This window comes from Syngnathus typhle, linkage group LG4, assembly GCF_033458585.1.
Source record: "Syngnathus typhle isolate RoL2023-S1 ecotype Sweden linkage group LG4, RoL_Styp_1.0, whole genome shotgun sequence".
In the NCBI taxonomy this organism is placed as follows: domain Eukaryota; kingdom Metazoa; phylum Chordata; class Actinopteri; order Syngnathiformes; family Syngnathidae; genus Syngnathus; species Syngnathus typhle.
The window spans coordinates 8,272,572-8,292,186 of NC_083741.1; the positions used below are offsets into that span (position 1 = coordinate 8,272,572).

The window sequence follows — 19,615 nt, forward strand, 5'->3', positions numbered from 1 at the left end:
ATGGGTCTCCAAACACAATAAGAACTATGTCAGATCATGGGTTGAATCTTAAAAATTATTGATTCAATGTTAATGCTTCAGAATTCCATTTTTTTTTATTGAAAAACAACTTGCAAATGTCTAATAATGGCTGCTATTCATTAACGACAAAAATGAAGAAGACAGAAGGCAAGCATGATTTGCAAAAAACGTATATATTTTTTAAATGAGTAAACTCTACAATGGTGGATACTTGCTACTGAACTACAGATACTTAGACTGAGCCACTGCTGTTCATCAATTGCGGGTCATCACAGTCAGGCTGGGGCTCCCTTCAGTAGCAGTGTGACATGAGTAACACCAATGAACCTCAACAGGATTTGCCATCCAGGCTAGGAAATACTTAACACAGGATTTTTTTTTTCTCATATGATATCACTAAGAAAATGAAGTGCACTGCTACATTCACTTACTGCATCATGTCCAAACACAGAGAGGAATTGAGGAAAAATAAATCTCAAATGGAGTAATAAATTGTTTTGATAATAATAATCATAAAATACCTCTTTCTGAAGGCAAGAGACAGAAAGTTTCTATCCTTTCTGGACATATTTTCATTAAGCACTGCTGCCTTGCAATTTGTATCATCATGGTACCAAATGCACAAATACAATGTAAACAAAAACACATTTGAAGCTATCAGAGGAAAAGCATACATCCATTTTCTAATTTCAGTTAAGGTGTTCTAAGTCGGAGACGCCAGAGCCTAATGGGTGAACTGATCACCAGAGATTTAGCGGACACAAGAAATATCCTACTGACACTTAAAACAGAGTCTTCTTTATTGCATATTTATTCATTGTGTTCCTTTTTAGCTGCCTTATTGCTCAGTAACACTTCAAATGATGTCTAGAGGATTAGAATCCTATTTGTCCTTTATCCTATTTACAAAACAAATAGATCTTTGGCTTTTGGCCAGACAATAATGTTTTTAGCTCTGATGTTGTTTTGAAGTGAATGAAAATAATGCTTACAGGGTTTTTTTTGTACTCATTTGTTATAACGCATCCATCCATTGTCCATACAGCTTATCTTCATGAGGATCACGGGTGTGTCGGAGTCTATCAACACCCATGTTCAATATTATTATTTCAAAGTAGTAGTTTGTTTTGTGACAATTAAACAGTTTTAAAGGACATCAAAAAACAAGATTTGAGCATCTATATCACAGGTGTCAAAGTCAAGGCCCGGGGGCCAGATAAGGCCCGCCTCATCATTGTATGTGGCCCGCGAAGACAAATTGTGCGTCAAATTCGTGTGTCATTCCTAGAATTGCAAATTGTCTTCAATTTTAATAACCTTTTTTTTTATATTTGACCAGTTTTTACTCGACTGATTTGAAAACAAGTTATTTGTCAGTTTGTTTTGTCGATTTTACTGTATATAAGATGAGGTAGGTGCTCATACATTTATTTGGGTTTGCAGTCATAATGGCCCTCCGAAAGAAGCTATGACTACAATACGCCCCGCAAAAAAAATGACTTTGACACCCCTGATCTATATCAATTGACTCAGCTTTGTAAGATTCTGTCCAAAGCAGACACGTTTTGTTGAAAAATGACTTTTGCTAATAATAATAACAAGCAATTCTACCACACACCTGTCGGACGGGGGAGCCATAGGCTATATTGTTAAAGGACATCTGATATAAGCAGGGTAACATTACAACGTAGCAAAGACAGGGCAATTTTTACAGCTTCTTGTTGTGAAATATATTGAAATACTTTTTCACACAGAACAGACACATATGATTAATAAATGTGTATTATCTAACTTTCTTTCTCAAATTATTTAGTCAAAATGATCATATATGTTTAAAAAAAAAAATTTTGAACAATCATGAATGGAATATACATCCGTCCGTTTTCTATACCGCTTGTCCCCACGAGGGTCGCGGGCATGCTGGACCCTATCATCAGGCAGTAGGCGGGGGACACCCTGAACTGGTTACCAGCCACTCGCAGGGCATAAATGGAATATGCCCAATATGCAGGAGATCAATCTTGAAGTGTATTTTAGAATACATGTAAAAGAAAATGCAAAAAAAGATCACTCAGAGATGACGTAAAGTTGGCAGCTGCGGAGCGAGCACTTGGAGATGGTCTTCGACCCCCGATTGTGTAGCCTATGTGACAACCTCCACCCATGGTTGTGATACGATCAGGAGGGTGCTTGCAAAAATATTTTTAAGATGATCATTTTCTACAATGACTGTTATAGATTGTCCCACGCTATAGTCATATTTACAGTAGGAATGAAATCCAATGGACACATGCCCACGGAAATCAGAATCTGTCTGCACCTGGATAAAATCCACCAAAATCACAACTTGGACCTGGTCTAAGTTCTCGTCTAGTTCCTGTCACCACATTGTCAGGTACACCGGGGATGTGTAATAGAAAACTCCCTCGGTCCATCAGCACATGATGACCAGTTGTCTTTAAAAAAAGAAAAGTAAACAGGTGTACATATTGTACATCATATAAGCATGATAACATGTTATCACCAACATCAGCTTGGACCAATATCTAGCTCAAAGCAAAAATGTGATGCTATTGAAGACTGGTAGTGTGACAGTGGCCAAGTCCTGTGTTGCATTTCTACAATGATCTGAAATTTCTCTTTAAGTGACAAAATGTGTGCATTCTATTCTATCATCTATTCACTGTATTTTCTATCACCATATCGAGTAACAGTTCACCACTTCTGTTCACTTTGGCAATTTGTACAGTCAAGTCTTCATTAAGCTTCTGACATCAGGCGTTAACATGAAGTCATATTGGTTCACTGATTAAACCATCTCACAGCAATGTGAGTCATTGACCTGTGAACCATGTGACCTCCATCCCGTGATACCTCGACGGGGCATCCCTGAAGAGGAATGGACTCATGTGACCGACCTCGCGTCCGCTGCGCTGTTTATCAGACGCTGACCGTGACGTGACGGGATGATGGAGAGCGACGTTTGATGCGGGATCGGCGAGGTCTGGAATCATTTTGGCAGCTGCACAAGGGGGCCAGCAGCAGCCAGAGGTAGAGGATCACACAGGCCCAGCACGATGACATTTTCACCCAAAACGTAGACCAGCTCCCGTGGGTGAAGGTGGTCTCTAGCACTGCCGACTCATAGCTGGAGGAGGCAAGAGGCTTGAAAGCTACAGAGCAGCTCAAAACTCACATTTTGCTTTGTATATGACGAAACAGTGGGGCTCAATGAAAGTTTTTGACACTTTATAGTAATTACAATTGACTAACCTGAACCAATTGGTGAGGGTCATCATAACATAGAGCGAGGCCAAGAAAAAGACAAAATGGAAGAAGAAGTAGCTGTAGGCCACTCTCTGCGTCTCATTATGAATAACCTTCTGACAGCCCTTGTGGTCATCATCAACAACAAACTCTTCCTCGACTGAAAAAGGAGTTGCAAAGCAGAAAAAAGCAAAATGGGACAGTGGTTGGCAAGTTCAACAATGTGTTTGCACCAAAATGTATAGCTAGCGCAATTAACAGGATTCTGTGAAAGTAAGGTATGAAGAGCAATGCTGCCCCCAACACAAACCTTCCTCCTCTTCAGGGCAGCAAAAACAGCAGGTGGCTTTCTGGAACTCATAACGGTAAACTTTGATCATCCAAAATGGACCAAACACCTCTGCAAGGTAGGACGCTTCGTTGCTGAGGAAACAGAGCGGATTCAATTCCCACAATTTATCTTCCTAAAGAAATGTTGGATTCAATTGTGCAGTGTTGTCATGTATGTTTGATCGTGTCCTCACCATGCGAAAAGAACACAGCAGTACATGATTGCCGCACCGATGATGGCCACAGCATTGCCCTCATTCTGGATGCCATTTTGCCCCACACTGGGGTAGCATACCGTCATGTTCATGCCCTGATACACAACTAACACAGAGAGAAACACACACAGCATGGTGAACGCTTAGTATGGTGTCTCAAAAAAGGCAGATTTGTCTTTGGTCACTTTTTAGAGTCTGGGGAATATCAGATTACGATATACTGTTATGAAATGTAGCTTAAACATTCTGGCACCACTTGACACGCATGTTAAAGACTCATCTGTTGTCAGTCCAGTAATTTTTCCATGCATTGCACAAAATTTGACCTCTGCATTTCGCATGATACAGAGTTGCCAGGACAGGGAGAACACGTCTTACTTTCTGAGTTGTCTTTTCCAATTCACCTCATATGCATTGTCAGATAAATGTGTCTGTGTGTGTGTGTGAGTGTGGTTGTAAAGCACAATAAGCCTTCCGGGGACAGATGGGCGAACAAAGACAAGAGTCAGTGATAGTGCACTTACATACAGACATGTGTATATCAATAGGCATGTGCACACACACACACACACACACACACTGCAGCTTCAGTAGAAATCTTGAAAATATCAATTTTGGACCATGAGTGCGGCTAAATGTAATCAAAAATAAATCCAGAAATGTGTTCCTCGACAGCCTTGTGTTGAAGCTGAGCTTTCTTCACCCGCATGGAGCTGACTAATTGCAGTTTTTATACAGCATGTAATGAGTTTTTTGCCTCTGTTATTATGTTGTCAATGGATTCAAGTGGAATGCGAAACAAATATCCGTCAGTCTAATCTCCCCGCAGGCCACCAGCCCAGCATGCATGTCAGAGCACATCTCATCTCAGATTATCTTTACGTGCGTGTGTGAATGCTTGTGTGTTCACACCTCGGTGAATGCCACCTTGGTAAGAAGAGGTTTCCCTCGAGTCTCAAATATATACACTGACTGAGAGCCGTAGAAACTATTGTGAAAGCACACAATGGAAGTACATATCGTGGGTTCTTTCACTGACAACTAATTGAGAGAAAAGTGCCAAGTTTAATGTAAAATGTCCGCTCGTGTTGACAAAAGTATCTGAATATGACCCTAGATATTATTTCTCCAGCAATGTTTCGGCAACTCTATGCTTCCAACTTCTACAGAACACTTTGGAGAAGGTCCAATGTCACAGTCACAGCTAGAAATTTTTTTTGTACTGCACTGACTAAACTATTACAACTGCAGTAGTTGAATAATCCCCCAAACTTTACCTTTTTCACTATTGAAATTAGCTTCATTATGTCTTTTACATAATTTATTTAATTGCAGGGAGACTAGTAAAGCAAGAATTTGATTGCTCAGTGCTATACCATTGTGTTCTTACCAGGGTGTGTGACAAATTTGAATCTTGAATCAATCAATAATATAAAGGACTGGTCAAAGTTTGTGTCTAGTCGCTAGTCAATTGCAGAACCGAATCAAGACTCCTAATTGATATTTGATCCAAAACTGGTCAATGTACTGAGTATACACTAACGCACAGGAGTCAAACTCAAGGCCCGGGGGCCAGATACGGCCCGCCACATCATTTTATGTGGCCCACGAAGACAAATTGTGCATCAAATTCATGTGTCATTACTAGAATTGCAAATTGTCTTCACTTTTAATAAAATCATCTTTTTTTAAATATTTGACCAGTTTTTACTTGTCTGATTTGAAAACGAGTTATTTGTCAGTTTGTTTTGTAGCTTTTACTGTATGTAATATGAGGTGCTCATACATTTATTTGGGTTGACAGTCATAATGGCCCTCCAAAAGAAGCTATGACTACAATGCGGCCCGCAAAAAAAAATTTGTTTGACAACCCTGGATAGATAACGTTTTGTTATTCTCATTGTGTCAAAGCAAGTCGTTTTTTGGATGCCGGTGATATGTTTAGGTCATGAAGGAGGCAAGTATTGTTTGACGAACAGAGGCCCCAGAAAATGACGTTTTCAATTCATGGCAATGAAGTGCTGCTTATTTTTTACAGAGCGTGCATTTTTGTTCTATTCCTAGCCAAATATGATGGGTTCAAAACAGAAGACAATGCAGTTTGTAAACTCTTGACAAATATAAACGATTATTCTACTCTCCTTCAGTTTAGTTGAGCTCACCTTTTTCAGGAGGGCGACTAGACAATGCAGAAAAAGTGAGATACATGACATAACAGCTGATGATGGAGGCCTGAAGGAGCCCCGATCGAGGTTGTTCTGTAATGACAGATAGCATTTGGTCAGAATTATGCACAATTACAAATAATTAAAATACAAAATCTGCATGTCTTGACCTGACAGACGTAAGCAGACATATATCAATGCTACTAAAAAAAAGTATACTTTATATCCAATTTAAAATAAATACTTAGATTACACTGATCACCACAGTTTTACTTTAATCAGAAGTGCAAGTAAACTTAACATATCAGGCTTGTAATAATAATAATAATAATAATAATAATAATAATAATAATAATAATAATAATAATAATAATAATAATAATAATAATAAATGGCGCCAGTGCACCACCATGCCGCCTAAACACCAAATTATTGCAGATAAATGTTTTTGGCAGCTGATGTTTAAATCCAACATGTTGTGGCACAACAGGCCTGCTGTGTTTTTCAAAGAAGAAACTGCTAATATTAGCCCATGTTTAATTAGTATTATCTACAACCGCAGTCGTTTCAGTGGGGAGTATGTTTGCATAGCTGGAGATGGCTCAAGTGTTATTTAGCGACTGTGAGTTGATGACAGACGTCGAAGCGCATTTCATGGACTCACTCTGTTTTACGCATGGTGTGACAGCAATGAAGGACATGAGGCAGCAGAGTCCCAAGTTGATCCACAGCAGGGCTTTGTTGAACGGGCAAGCGATGGGGTGTGTGTAGTATTTGTACATGAAGGTGAAGGCCATCGTGGCGATGGTGTAAAAGAAAAGGGTGGCGCACATCACTGCCAAATACCAACGTTTATTTTCTGCTGCTCCAGTAAGCCTAAAAGCAGGACAGAGTACAGTTGAGGTAAAAGATGGATCAACCAATATCAATATTTTATTACAAATGCATGTGCATATTCAATAAATGATTATTTAACCCCTAAATTCACTCACTTCCTGACAAAAACAGTGTCTCTTTTGTAACTATAGTCATCCCAGATTGCCACATTACTTTTCACCTTTAACCTTTAATGACCAGATTGGTGTGCAGTGCCTTTTTTAATGGCTTAGTTTGAATGGGGAAAAAAATGTGTATTTGATGATTTGCCTTGGGAAAAGTCCTGAATGAATAAATCCTCTTAGCTCTTGCAGCGATGACGCCATGTCACTGCAGAAGTGACCCAGGGTGAAGGACAGAAAGACGGGAAGAGTGGAATACAATAAATAGCATCTGAGACAATGGATGCCAACTGAACAGAATGAAGAACAAACGAGACATACCCTTCTAAACCAAGCATCGGAAGACGATTTCTTTGTCGTTGTGGATTATCAATTTAATTGGGCCGCAATTGTCGGTTGAGCAGCAGCAGCAGCACCAGATTTTTTGCCAATGACTCTTGTTTGATGTTTGGTGTACACAAAAGTTTGTTTAGGAGCTTTGAAAAGTCAAATCTGTGTCAAATCTTGTGAACGATTGGTGACCTGTTGATTCGCCACCAACAGCCACGTATGAGGCAAAAGCATCTAACTAGTAAAAGTTGAAAAACACAATCCAGATAGTCTGAATGCGCTCAAAAAAAAAAATCAGATTCAAACACTGCCATATCGGGTGTATATGATGTTTGCAACTGTAATAAAGATATTGTATTTTTCTTTCTTTATTCCCAGCCCACACTTTCACTATCAACCACGCCACACTCACCAGTTTTTGTTCCAGGTGTGTGCAAAAGCTGTGATGAGGATAAGTTGGATGAGGATGAAGGCAAATCCTCCCACCACGCCAACGTAATGCCAAGCTGAGTATTAGGGCAAACGAGAAAATGATCATCCATGAGGATTTTTGATAAGGCCATGGAGGGTGTTGCTATGCTACACAATGCAGCGCGATGCATCAATTCACGATTAAGGTTTTGCTGCCCTCTAGCAGGATTCAAAAATGCATTTAGTTCTCACCATGGAGGAATGACTCTGTTGGGATGAAGAAGGCAGCAGCACACATTCCAAGCAAGGTGATGAGTTTCAGGAACCAGAAACTGGGCGAAAAAAAAAAAAAGATCAATTAAAGTAAAATTAATAACAAAAATGTGTTGTTTACATGACATTGCAAAGTTCCACACCAGAATTGTGGGTCCCAGCATGCAATAATGGAGTCTTTTGATTACTTGATTAATTACTATTTTAAAAGACCTAAAAATCAGACATTCTCTGAGAACATAGTGACCTATTTGCTTCCCCACCTTTAGCTTTACTGCTTTTTAAGTTTGAATGATAATTATAATTGGTATGAAATGATAATTGTCACTTAAATGTTGAACAGATGCTGTAATTTACCGAAGTCAAATTCCTTGTTTGGCACGCTCAAACATGGCGAATAAAAACTCTTGAATCTTGAATATTGTACCGGTACAGTAGCTTTATTTTGTTGTTGTTGTTGTCAGTAATAGTTTTTTTTGGAAGACTAAAGTTATCCCTTTAGAAATAGTAAAAACTCAAGGTGGCTTTATCTCACATCAAAGAGAACAAAACTGTTGGAAACAGAACAGTTACGCGCTCATGGTGAGGCTGGTTAGTGATTTATACTAATGTAATTACCGTAATTTTCGGACTATAAATCGCACCGGAGTATAAGTCGCACCAGCCATAAAATGCCCAAAAAAGTGAAAAAAAAAACATATATATGTATATAAGTTGCTCCTGAGTATTAGTCGCCCCCCCAACCAAACTATGAAAAAAACCGCGACTTATAGTCCGAAAATTACAGTATGTTAATGAATTTTATATATATGCATATATAACATATAATAAGAATAAGATTAATAAGAATAATATATATAATAATTTATATATAATATAAAAATATGGCTTCATTATGAACTTTGTGGTAAACTATTTAAACAATCCTTCATAAGGGTGCGCCAATATTATTATAAAAATATGGCCTCATTATAAACTTTATGATAAACAATTTAAATAATTCTTCATAAGGGCACTCTAATATTAGTAAAATAATCCCTAAATATGGTATGTGTGTGCCCCACTTGATTTTTATGGAGTACAGTTTTTTGTTATTCATGCCTTGAAATTTGCATTTCAATCAATTATTTTGTTGTAAACAAAAAGCATTTGTTAGACATCAGCGTATACAGAGAGCTGATCAACCAAATTATATTATTGAATTATTTATTAGTACATATTTTCTTTGATTACATAATTGCACATCGAACCTTCGTCTTATTCACAAAAGGTGCACATATGAAAATACGACAGCTTTTACCTGTGACTTTTTTTCCCTGTTGAAACGTTACCATCAGGGCACTAGGTCATTACCCCCTGTGCTAAATGACCAAAGAACCAAACCAAAGAAACTGAAATATATCGTCATGGCCCAGATAAGACAACTCTGAGCAGATTAATGGGACAGAGGGCCGGCAACCTAGCATGTCAAAACCTAATCCGAAGCACGTCACAGCTCTAATCGACCGGGCGGGTGCAGAGAGTGTGACAACAAAGAGTTTAAAATAGACCAACTGGAGGTCAGGTGAGTCGGGACAAACAGTTTCCCCTTATAGACTGTAGTAGAGCATACCTTTTCCAGCTAACCAGCTTACGTTGTGAGACCTGATTAAGAGGAATGGCACCGAAAAGAAGACCAAAGTCCAACAGAGACTGCTGTTAAAATTCATAAAAGAACAGAAACTTCCTCAATTTCTAATTTGCTATTTTAACTGCTTAAAGATCTATAATTTTTACTTCATTGCTTTATTTTCTCCTTTATCGTACAACATTATTTATCAACAGTATTATATCGAAAGTGTTCGGCTTTGTGGATTAAGACTGCAGCAAACCAAGCCCTCTGCAATGGTTTTATAGCGGTGATGAAAATAAAGCCCTAGGTGTTTGAGCCATGAATCGACCAATATATTTCTAAGGACGTTCACTTCTGTGATTTTACGGTTTCTCTGTATTACTTTTGCAACCTGCTGTTGACACTCTGTGACACTGGTACCCCCTGTGTCAAGCCAAGTCAAGTCAAGTCAAGTTTATTTATATAGCCTTAAATCACAGGCAAGTCTCAAAGGCCTTCACATATACAAAAAATTAACAATTATTCTCGAACATCCCCTGATCTTAAACTCCCAGGAGGGCAAGGAAAAACTCAAAGCCCCAACGGCGAAGCTGTATTGATAAGTTGTTAGGTCTCCTGATGTCAGAATCTGGCCAGCTTTGACAAAGAAGACCGTTCTGCAATTTTAATTGAACGAGCAAATTATTTGGCTGATTTAAGGATCAAGCACCGGCTGTTTAGTTCTGTGATGGAGAACAGGGGATAGGGTTGAACACATTGATGTGGTCATTCAAAAGTTTAGAGAAGGTCCAATTAAGTTGTTTATTTATTGCTTTTTTTGTTCATTTTGAGGAGCCATACAGTATTTGAAGAAGAGCATCACTGACCCATTGTGTATGAGTGCTCTGAAGTCCTGACTCGACTTCACATCTACGAGGAAGATGGCCATCATTAGGTAGAAACAAGAAGTGCCAAAGCAGACTCTGTAGACTGCTGAGTAGCCTACGAGCATTTCACAATGACCTCCACCATGTGCCTGATCACACACCACGTTGAAGAAAGGCACCTGAAACAAACACAAAGAGTGCATCCCTTTCCACATTAGCACGTTGCCACAGTCTTGCATGTGTTGGAAGCTGATTCGAAAGGAAGCCACCCTGAATGAAACAAAAAAAGGGCCGGTCAAGGGCTTAACTGTAATTAGCATTCTGTTCCATCTTCTGTTTCTTGCCCTCCTTTTTCTAGAGGCCAACGTCAATGCGAAAACAAAACATGTAGGGATTCCCAATGAGGCTTTCTTTTCAGACATAGTCAAATAATGTGATACCGTTTTTTTCCGTGTATAGTGCGCCCCCATGTATAGTACGCACCCCTAAAAATGGCATGCTGATGCTGGAAAAAAGCTTGTACCCATGTATAATACGCACCCAATTTTTATGAATTTTTAAAAAAAAAAAAATTAATTTTTTTTTTTTTTTTTTTTTTTTAAGTCCCAATGATCGTCACACACGCAGGGAGGCAATGGGTCCCATTTTTATAGTCTTTGGTATGGTCTTAACTAGGCTGGATGTAATTTTTTTTGTTGGCGTTGATTTCTCCGACTGCCCCTAAACGCACCACCGCGCTCCGTGCGCATGGAGCGTGTTTGAAGTGAACAGCAGAGAAGAAAGGAACAAGGCAAAGTGTTGTGAAATAAAATATTACCTGTAATACGGATTTAGGTAGAGAACTGAACTCTCGCTCTTTGTATAGCTGACGTGTCTTGCTCATCCGTTCTGCGCATCTGTAATGGCGGCCTCCGTATGATATCCGGTTTGCGTGTGTGCGAGAGCGAGAGAGAGCGAGAGAGAAAGCGTGCGAGAGAAAGCGTGCGAGAGAACGCTCAACCGTAGCGCGCCGCCGACCGCCCAACTGCACCGGGCTGGTCGATTAGTGTGACAGAGCCGTCGCTGAAATTTAGAAGATATTTTTAAAGTCCTGATGTACTTTCTAAAATTTAAGTGGACCTCAGTGCGCACTGCGCAGGGAGCTTAATTTGGTGCAGCGCGCCGGGCGCTCACTGTCGCATTGCTTAAAGAGCGCCTTTGTGTTTTAGGATGAACAGCAGAGACCAAAGGAACAAGGCAAAGTGTTGTGAAATAAAATATTACCTGTAATACGCATTTTGTTATTTGCTGATTGAAACTGCTAATTAAACTGTGAATTGAAACTAATAGGAAGAAAACAACTCTCGCTCTTTATATAGCTGACGTGTCTTGCGCATCCGTTCTGTGCATTTTATTTCACAACACTTTGCCTTTCTTCTCTGCTGTTCACTTCAAACACGCTCCATGCGACCGCAATGCTCTCGTATCAGACGCTTGCTCGATCACCTGCTCGTTTGCTGTCCCGTGCGCGCACGAAGCGCGGTGGTGCGTTTATGGGCAGTCGGAGAAATCAACGCCAACAAAAAAAATTACATCCAGCCTAGTTAAGACCATACCAAAGACTATAAAAATGGGACCCATTGCCTCCCTGCGTGTGTGACGATCATTGGGACTTAAAAAAAAAAAAAAAAAAAAAAAATTTAAAAAAAAAAATTTTCTTTTTTTTTTTTTTTTTGTACCCATGTATAATGCGCACCCCAGATTTTAGGACAATAAATTAGTAAAATTTTGCGCACTATACACGGAAAAGAACGGTACTCAAAATGTTTCTGTACCTCATTTATTGGAAACATGATTACTTAAAGTGTCAGACTAATTATATGAGCTTTTTAATATGAGACACTCTTGAATGCTATGCAGTGTTACTCTCTTGCTGCTTTATGTGATCTGGAGCCAGTCACAAGCTATCATTGAGCTAATATTGTACTCATAAAAAAAAAAATTACAGACATTTAGTTACTCCTGCATAATTTTACGAGAACAAGAGCTTTACAGAGATCATAAAAGTCATCTTTAGCTGACAAAAGAAATAATTAAATTTATGTTGTACAGAAGGAGCGGCTCTGTGATGCACTGGTTACCATGTCCGCCTCACAGTTAGGAGGGCGCGGACTCGATTTTACCTCAGGCCCTCCCTGTGAGGAGTTTGCATGTTCTCCCCGTGCCTGCGTGGGTTTTCTACGGGCACTCCGGTTTCCTCCCACATCCCAAAAACATGCTTGGTAGGGCACTCCAAATTGCCCCTAGGTGCGAGTGTTCGTCTATGTTTGCCCTACGATTGGCTGACAACCGGTTCAGGGTGTCCCCCACCTACTCCCCAATGACTGCTGAGATGGGCTCCAGCACGCGCGCAACCCCCGTAGGGACAAGCGGTACAGACAATGGATGGATAGTTAAGATGATGTTCAAACCATTAGAGATGGACCAGTTAAATGCAATTGTAAATTACAAAGATCGCAGTCTGCAAAAAACATGTGACGACTGATCACTCTGATTGGCTGCTAGCAAATCATTGCATGAGAAAAACTATGAGATACACACATGAGCAAAGCAAGAGAAAAGTAAATGACATTAGTAAATTATGATAAGCATAATGTTGCTCTTTACACAGATGAGATCTTTTTTGTATTCTAATGAATGTGTTTCGCAAGGTTCTATAAACAATTTATTTCTTGAAAAGTGGTCACCTTATATGCGATGAGGAGAAAAGTAGTGATCTGGCTGTCTGAATCACGAAACAGAATGGGGGAACTACTTTATAGTGCCATACATGTGATGCAGAACTATCTAGTGAATAAAGGGTTAGGGGATAAGGGTGGACGTTCGGACACAGCCCAGGATTCCTTTCCTCGTGAATGGCCCAAGAGCATCGCGTTTAGAAGGAGGTAACTCAATCACGTTTACAAGGCAAGATATTCGTGTTAAAAGAGAGACTGTGAAGGCTGGCTCACATGGACTTTAAAAACCTGAATACTGCCAATATTTGGGTTTTAAAAGGGTTATTGACAGCTTGTAAACATAATAGTTATCTGAGACTGACTCACATGTGAAACAATTGATGAACAATACACCAAAGTCACACCCAATACTCACATTTTCCCTTACGAGTTCAGAGACGGTGCGTGACAGCATGAGACAGGACACAGCACAGCTCATGATATGAAAGATGGTGTACATGATCCGTGTACTAGTGGACGATTTGACTGGAGGACAGAAGGCACAGCAGAGCGAGCAGGGAGCAGGCCCACAGCAGCAGCATATCTGGGGAGGAGAGAGCACACACAAATGATCTATCACCAGCAAGATACTGATCTCCAATAAAGGGACAGAAATTGTAACATCGATGAATATAAATACTGGATTTCTTTTTCCCTTGCCCTTACGTTGGCACCTACCCTCACATATGGTAATGAGAAAAAGATCCCCAAGTGGCTCTCCCTTGGAGATCAGGTGAGAATCTCAGTCACCCAGAGTGTCAGAGTCAAGCTGCTGTTCCTCTGCATTGAGAGGAGCCAAATGAGATGGTGGGCATCCATCCTGTCAGGATGCCTCCTAGACTCCTCCCTAGTGAGGTGTTCCAATCATCTCTCACTGGGAGGAGGCCCTGAGGATGACCCAGGGCACACTGGAGGGGACAATGTCTCCCGCCTGATTTTTAAGAACACTTTGGGATCTCCCAGGATGAGCTGGACCAAGTGGCTGGGGAGAGGGAAGTCAAGTCTGGGCTTCCATGTTTAAGATGATGTTGATGGTATTATGTTAGCTCTGTTATGTAGCAGTCTTCTTTTTATTGGGTCATCCTTGTGCCTAACACTCAAGATGAATCAACACATGCTTGATCCAAATAAATTAATCAATCAGTCATATCTAATAGAGTGGGCCGCCGACCTGAGTTTCCCTGGGAAATAAAGCCTCAGACAATTCTACTCGAAGGATTATTAGGACACACGCCCCACCAACACGACAAAGTGATGGCTCAGAGACAGAACGAGTTCATCTATGTTTAAATACAAATCTGTGCTAATCTGTGCATGCTACTAAGAAAATAGATGACATAAGACACTTGCTATGCGTTCATCTACAGTTCATCTGTACCGATAGCAGTTCTAATCAGAATAAAATTGGCAGACTATTTGTATGTAAATGTAAACCTTTAAATCAGGGGTCCCCAAACTTTTTCCTGTGAGGGCCACATAACCTTTCCCTTCTCTGATGGGGGCCGGTGTCAGTTTGTAACAGAAAAAGTGTGACGATCGTAGGGGAGCTTAAAAAATTTCTTGTTTTCCAGAAAGCCACACATAACCAAATAACGGTTATTTAATAACCCTTTCCAGGTTCTTTACAGAAAAAAAGTCAGGAAACAAATAATAACACTATTAATGAAATAAATAATAACTAAATAACCCTCTCTGAGTTCTTCACAGAAAAAACAACTAAAAAAATAACTAAATAACTATCTCTGGGTTCTTCATAGAAAAAAAACCATGGAACATTAACTTTCTGTTGTGCCATGCACAATCTTAACAGATAAAAGTTCAGCTCAGTTGTCAGAGCAGAACCTCTCTGACACATATGAGCAGTCTCTTAAAGTTCTTGTGTTCCTTCCTTATAATCCTTTTGTAGGTTCCAGTAGGCTTGTAGACACCGCTGTCTTTTTTGTTAAAGTTTGATAGTGCGTCATAGTCTGGAGTAAAATTTGTCGTGGTAATTCTTAGGCGAGATCCGAGGTGTTGGTCCGTTTACCTCGATCTGTGACGGGTAGATTTTGACGTTCATGTGGCTGAAACTGCATCTGAAAGCTCAGCGCGCAAATTACAAGAATGCTGTTGTCACAGCCCACGCTCTAAATTCGGGACTGATACAAATAGAGCGCGAGTGCGCCATGTCCGTACACGCACTTGTGAGTGTGCACCGAGCTTTCTGACACGGCTTCCGGTAGTAAATGCGCGGGCGAGCGCTTCCCCATCTACTGGGGAAACGCAGTCATTGCGGGCAAAATGACCAAAAAAAAAAAAGTTTAATAATACAATTTGTTCAGGGTTGGCGGGCCGGATTAAACGGTCCCGTGGGCCGTATCCGGCCCGCGGGCCGTAGTTTGGTGACCCCTGCTTTAAATTATTAGAATGTGTTTTCCTTATATTATTTACACCGCTATATAATGCCCAAAATTGTTATAATATGTGTTTACATTACAGTGTATTTTAGTCTGATGTATAAAAAGGTTCAAATGAAAGTCATAGCAACACCAACCTCTGACAAGTGTTTACCCATTAAAATCAATAAAGGCAGGCTAGTGCAATGAGGCCAGATACACAAATCACGTGTCAGTCATAATCGAATGGATAAGGCAGAGAACATTATACATTACCTTATCTCAGAAAGGAGGGATGCATTGAAACAGTGTTCTGATTGATTACTGGTGGAAAATTATTGGTTTATGAGAACATATAAACAAATCATTGAGAGCTGCCTTTATATTTTGCGAAGCAAATATCAACACAACAGTCAATTATCCTTTGCTGCCCTCTTTAATCCAGTAATCCTAAATCATTTAACTGTATTTGACAATTTGCCAATCTACCAGATCTAACTACTGTAAGAACATTCACAAACAGTATTTGATCTTTTGATTCCTCAACAGTATGACTAAATATGGAAGGGTGTTTTTGTTTGTTTTGCTATTTTGCTGTCTTTGTACATGAAATGATGTGTCTGTGAAAAGCACAACATTCTAATTATAACAACAATTAAATGTGGCATTAAAGAGGAATCAAACTGTTTTGAAGGCAAGAATACATTGTATGGATTATACTATGCACCATACTACCATTTTAATCAATAACAGCATAGTAGAAAGCAATTGTTTTACCATGTTAAATCAGCAATCAAAAATAATTATGGCTAGTGTTATACGGTGTGCAACAATGTATGATACCAATAAAGTACCAATTTAAATGATGCAATGTATGGAAACTCAAACAAGATGGTGTATTTTGAGTTCCTGAAATGTCAGGATTTTGAGGTTAAGAATTTCATCTGACATGTAGCTTGTCTATTCTTAATATTTACAAACTAACTCTGTATGGTCCTTTTAGTAAATAAAGTTGCATAATAAGGCAGAGCTGGAGAATACACATAATATTCTTACATATTTGCACTCCCACAAGTGAAAAAAAACAAACACGATGGCCGCCCAAAGTAAGTGCACAAAAACAGATGATGAATAAATATTCCACACATGTAAAAATATGATGAAGAAAATACGCACATTTGAAATACAAAGTTTGGACATTTTAGGTTGAGCGCCCGGCAAAGGCTGCTTTACGATGATTAACTTCGTCCTAGGCCACACGTTCATCAAGTAACGGAATTAAAATCCAATTGTGCCTAAACCATTCATCATCTCTGACAGACATGAGTACAATAACGGAATCATTACATTTTTATATATTCAACTTGTTCTTCAACAAAGTACCCGTCATTTTCTATGCTGCCTATCTTATTCAGGGTCACAGATAAGCGGCAACCCTTCCCACAAGGATCAAATGTGAGGTACCCATCCTGGACACATAAAGGCCCGACAAACATGATTGCAATCAAGTTATTTGGCCACTGTACTAAAATTTCCATGTAGTCACTTTCAAATGCTTCAATTGACCATAGATTTGCAGATTGACAGAGTTAAATCAGTCACCCGTGTAGTGGTCTGTTATTGGATTTATATGTCCGTCACGGATTGTCAGTGGTTACGTTTACATGGACAAAATTTCTTTAATCCGTTCGGAGTTTGGATTAAATTTATGAACGGATGCACTGTTTTCATCAAAACTAAAATTACTGATCTGGTTAGGACTAGCGTTTTCATGCAGCACATTTTCATTTGGAATAAATCACTTTGACATGCGCAGATATACCGGAAATAGTGAAAGACGAATATGAGATGCGTGTTAAATACGATTTGTTCCAAAATGTCGCAATAAGTGTTTTCATTTGTGCAGTTTGGATAATCAATCCACATAAACGACGAATAAAATCTCGATCAGAATGGGCTTGATCAGGTCTGAATATTCTGAATGGGGTGTGTACATGAAGCATTTTTATTCCAATCAGGATATTAATCCAATTAAATGCGTCCATGTGAACGGAGCCTGATTTGTTGACAGTGAGAGTTGGACTCCTTCATATATGCCCTTTGTCACTCTTTTTTTCCCTAACCTTTATGGACCAAATTTATAGACGCAGCAAAGATGGATTGGAGGTGTCGATATTGCATTCCTGCTTTTTGAAGATGATGTTATACTGACTTCATCAGACTCATATCCTCTTTTCAAATTATTTATTAACTGCATCGCTCATTATTCGCAAAGTGATTGTTGTCTCTTGTCTACAAGTTTCACATTTTTCCTTCACAGCCTCAAACAGGTGTTTTAAAGTGAGTACTGTATACTATTTGAAAAAGATAAGAAATCTAGAAAAGTATTTGTTGAAAGTCTGTCAAATGTAGCCAACTATGATTAATGGTCATGATAATAAACATTTGTAATAATCCCAATGAAACATCGTCACAAAACAGACTGCCTTTAGTGCTATACATTCTTGGAAACATACTGTAGCGTAAAGATGTAGGGTACTGATGGAAAATATTTAAGTCTTTCACGGATAAGGTAATATACTTGTGTACTGTCAATCAATTAAGAATGTAGTGAGACAATATTTTGAGTGCATCACATTCTGTCTTTGATGAAACTTTCACAGACTCCAGCGATACTCCCTGCCAGCATTGCTGCTTCTCACCAGCTCTCACCTGATAGGCCACCATGTTGAGGAAGTAATTGTAGACGCTGCGACGGTTCATGCTCTGGTTGGCAGACATTGTGCCTCCAAATTGCTTTTGGTCACCCACTACGACTCTGCATTTTGCCATGAATCTCCACCAAAACCTGTTTTGCCCAGAGTGTCTCCAAAGTTCGCACTGTCACATCCTTAAAGTAGGCAGCAGTTAAAACAGGCCTGAAGCTCTTGATGAGAAAAAAATAATAATAAAAAAAAGGAAGAAAGAACAAACATGCAGCTCTGTCCTGCAGCAAGTTTTGCCTGCGCTCTCCTTATGATGGATTAGCAATAAATCTAATTGGGCTACATTCTCTGCAAGTGAAAACCTCAGCATGAGTGCCACTTCAGATCACATCAGCAGCTCTCTCAGGACAGCCCCACTTGGGAAGAAGTCCTCTTTTCCCCCCCACATCCTGCGTGCTTTGGCATTACGGCTCTGTTGGGTGTTGCCAGAAAAGAGAGAGAGATGGTGGCAAATGCCCAGTGCCCTCCCCCATCCTCTCACTCGATTCTATCCAGTCAGATTAAACAGAATCTGCGAGGGGAGGGATCTGAGAAAAGGAGGCTGACAGGGACCATGTGTCAGTACCATCTGTCCCTTGCTTCCCTTCCCCCAGTGTCCACTTCCCCTCCCTTTGACAACCAAACTGAAAGGGTGAATGGAAATACTTTTGTCAAAATAAAATGACACAGCCTCGTTTTAAAATGGTACTGAAGGGCAGCTTTCCAGTCTGTGCGTTTGTTCCACAAGAATGAATGTCACTCAGAGAAAGAGGATGCGCCCGTAATCCCACGTTATCAGGTGCATTACGACCCACGACGCTAAAGCGAACAGCATGTCATCGCAAAATGAACAGTGAATGCATGCATTAAGCAGAATGTTGGCCAATGACTATCTGGGACACTTGTTGATTACACTCGTCAACAAATTTTCATCAGAGATGCCAGTAAACTTTCCTGGATACATTTTTTTACATTGATTCTGACCCTGCCCTCATTGGTAGGTTTTATTATCCGCTTATCCTCACAAGGGTAGGGCAGTAGCGGGGGTACACCCTAATCGGGTTGATAGCCAATCTATATTTAGTAAAATTTATGATTTAAAGGTTAGATTCAGTAAGAGGTGGATTTTTTGCAGAAACTAAGTCACTTGACTTGACTTAACTAGAAACTAACTAAGTTACAATGCATGCTAAAATCCATATTGCGGCAAAATCTTTTATTTGGCAAACCTAATAAGAAAAAAAGAAAATAT

At 39.7% G+C, this 19,615-nt stretch overlaps 1 protein-coding gene across 1 annotated transcript; it reads right to left on the reverse strand.

The window, feature by feature from the left end:
* Positions 1 to 94: 94 nt before the first annotated feature.
* On the reverse strand, positions 95 to 18,782 carry serinc4 (serine incorporator 4). Its single transcript, XM_061276807.1, has 11 exons — positions 18,332 to 18,782; positions 13,621 to 13,788; positions 10,489 to 10,667; positions 7,990 to 8,069; positions 7,739 to 7,832; positions 6,663 to 6,874; positions 5,996 to 6,091; positions 3,813 to 3,939; positions 3,599 to 3,711; positions 3,295 to 3,448; positions 95 to 3,169 (listed from the first exon to the last, which is right to left on the reverse strand). Exons 1-11 carry the CDS (start codon positions 18,449 to 18,451, stop codon positions 2,962 to 2,964), a joined length of 1,551 nt encoding a protein of 516 aa, XP_061132791.1. The 5' UTR covers positions 18,452 to 18,782; the 3' UTR covers positions 95 to 2,961.
* Positions 18,783 to 19,615: the final 833 nt, after the last annotated feature.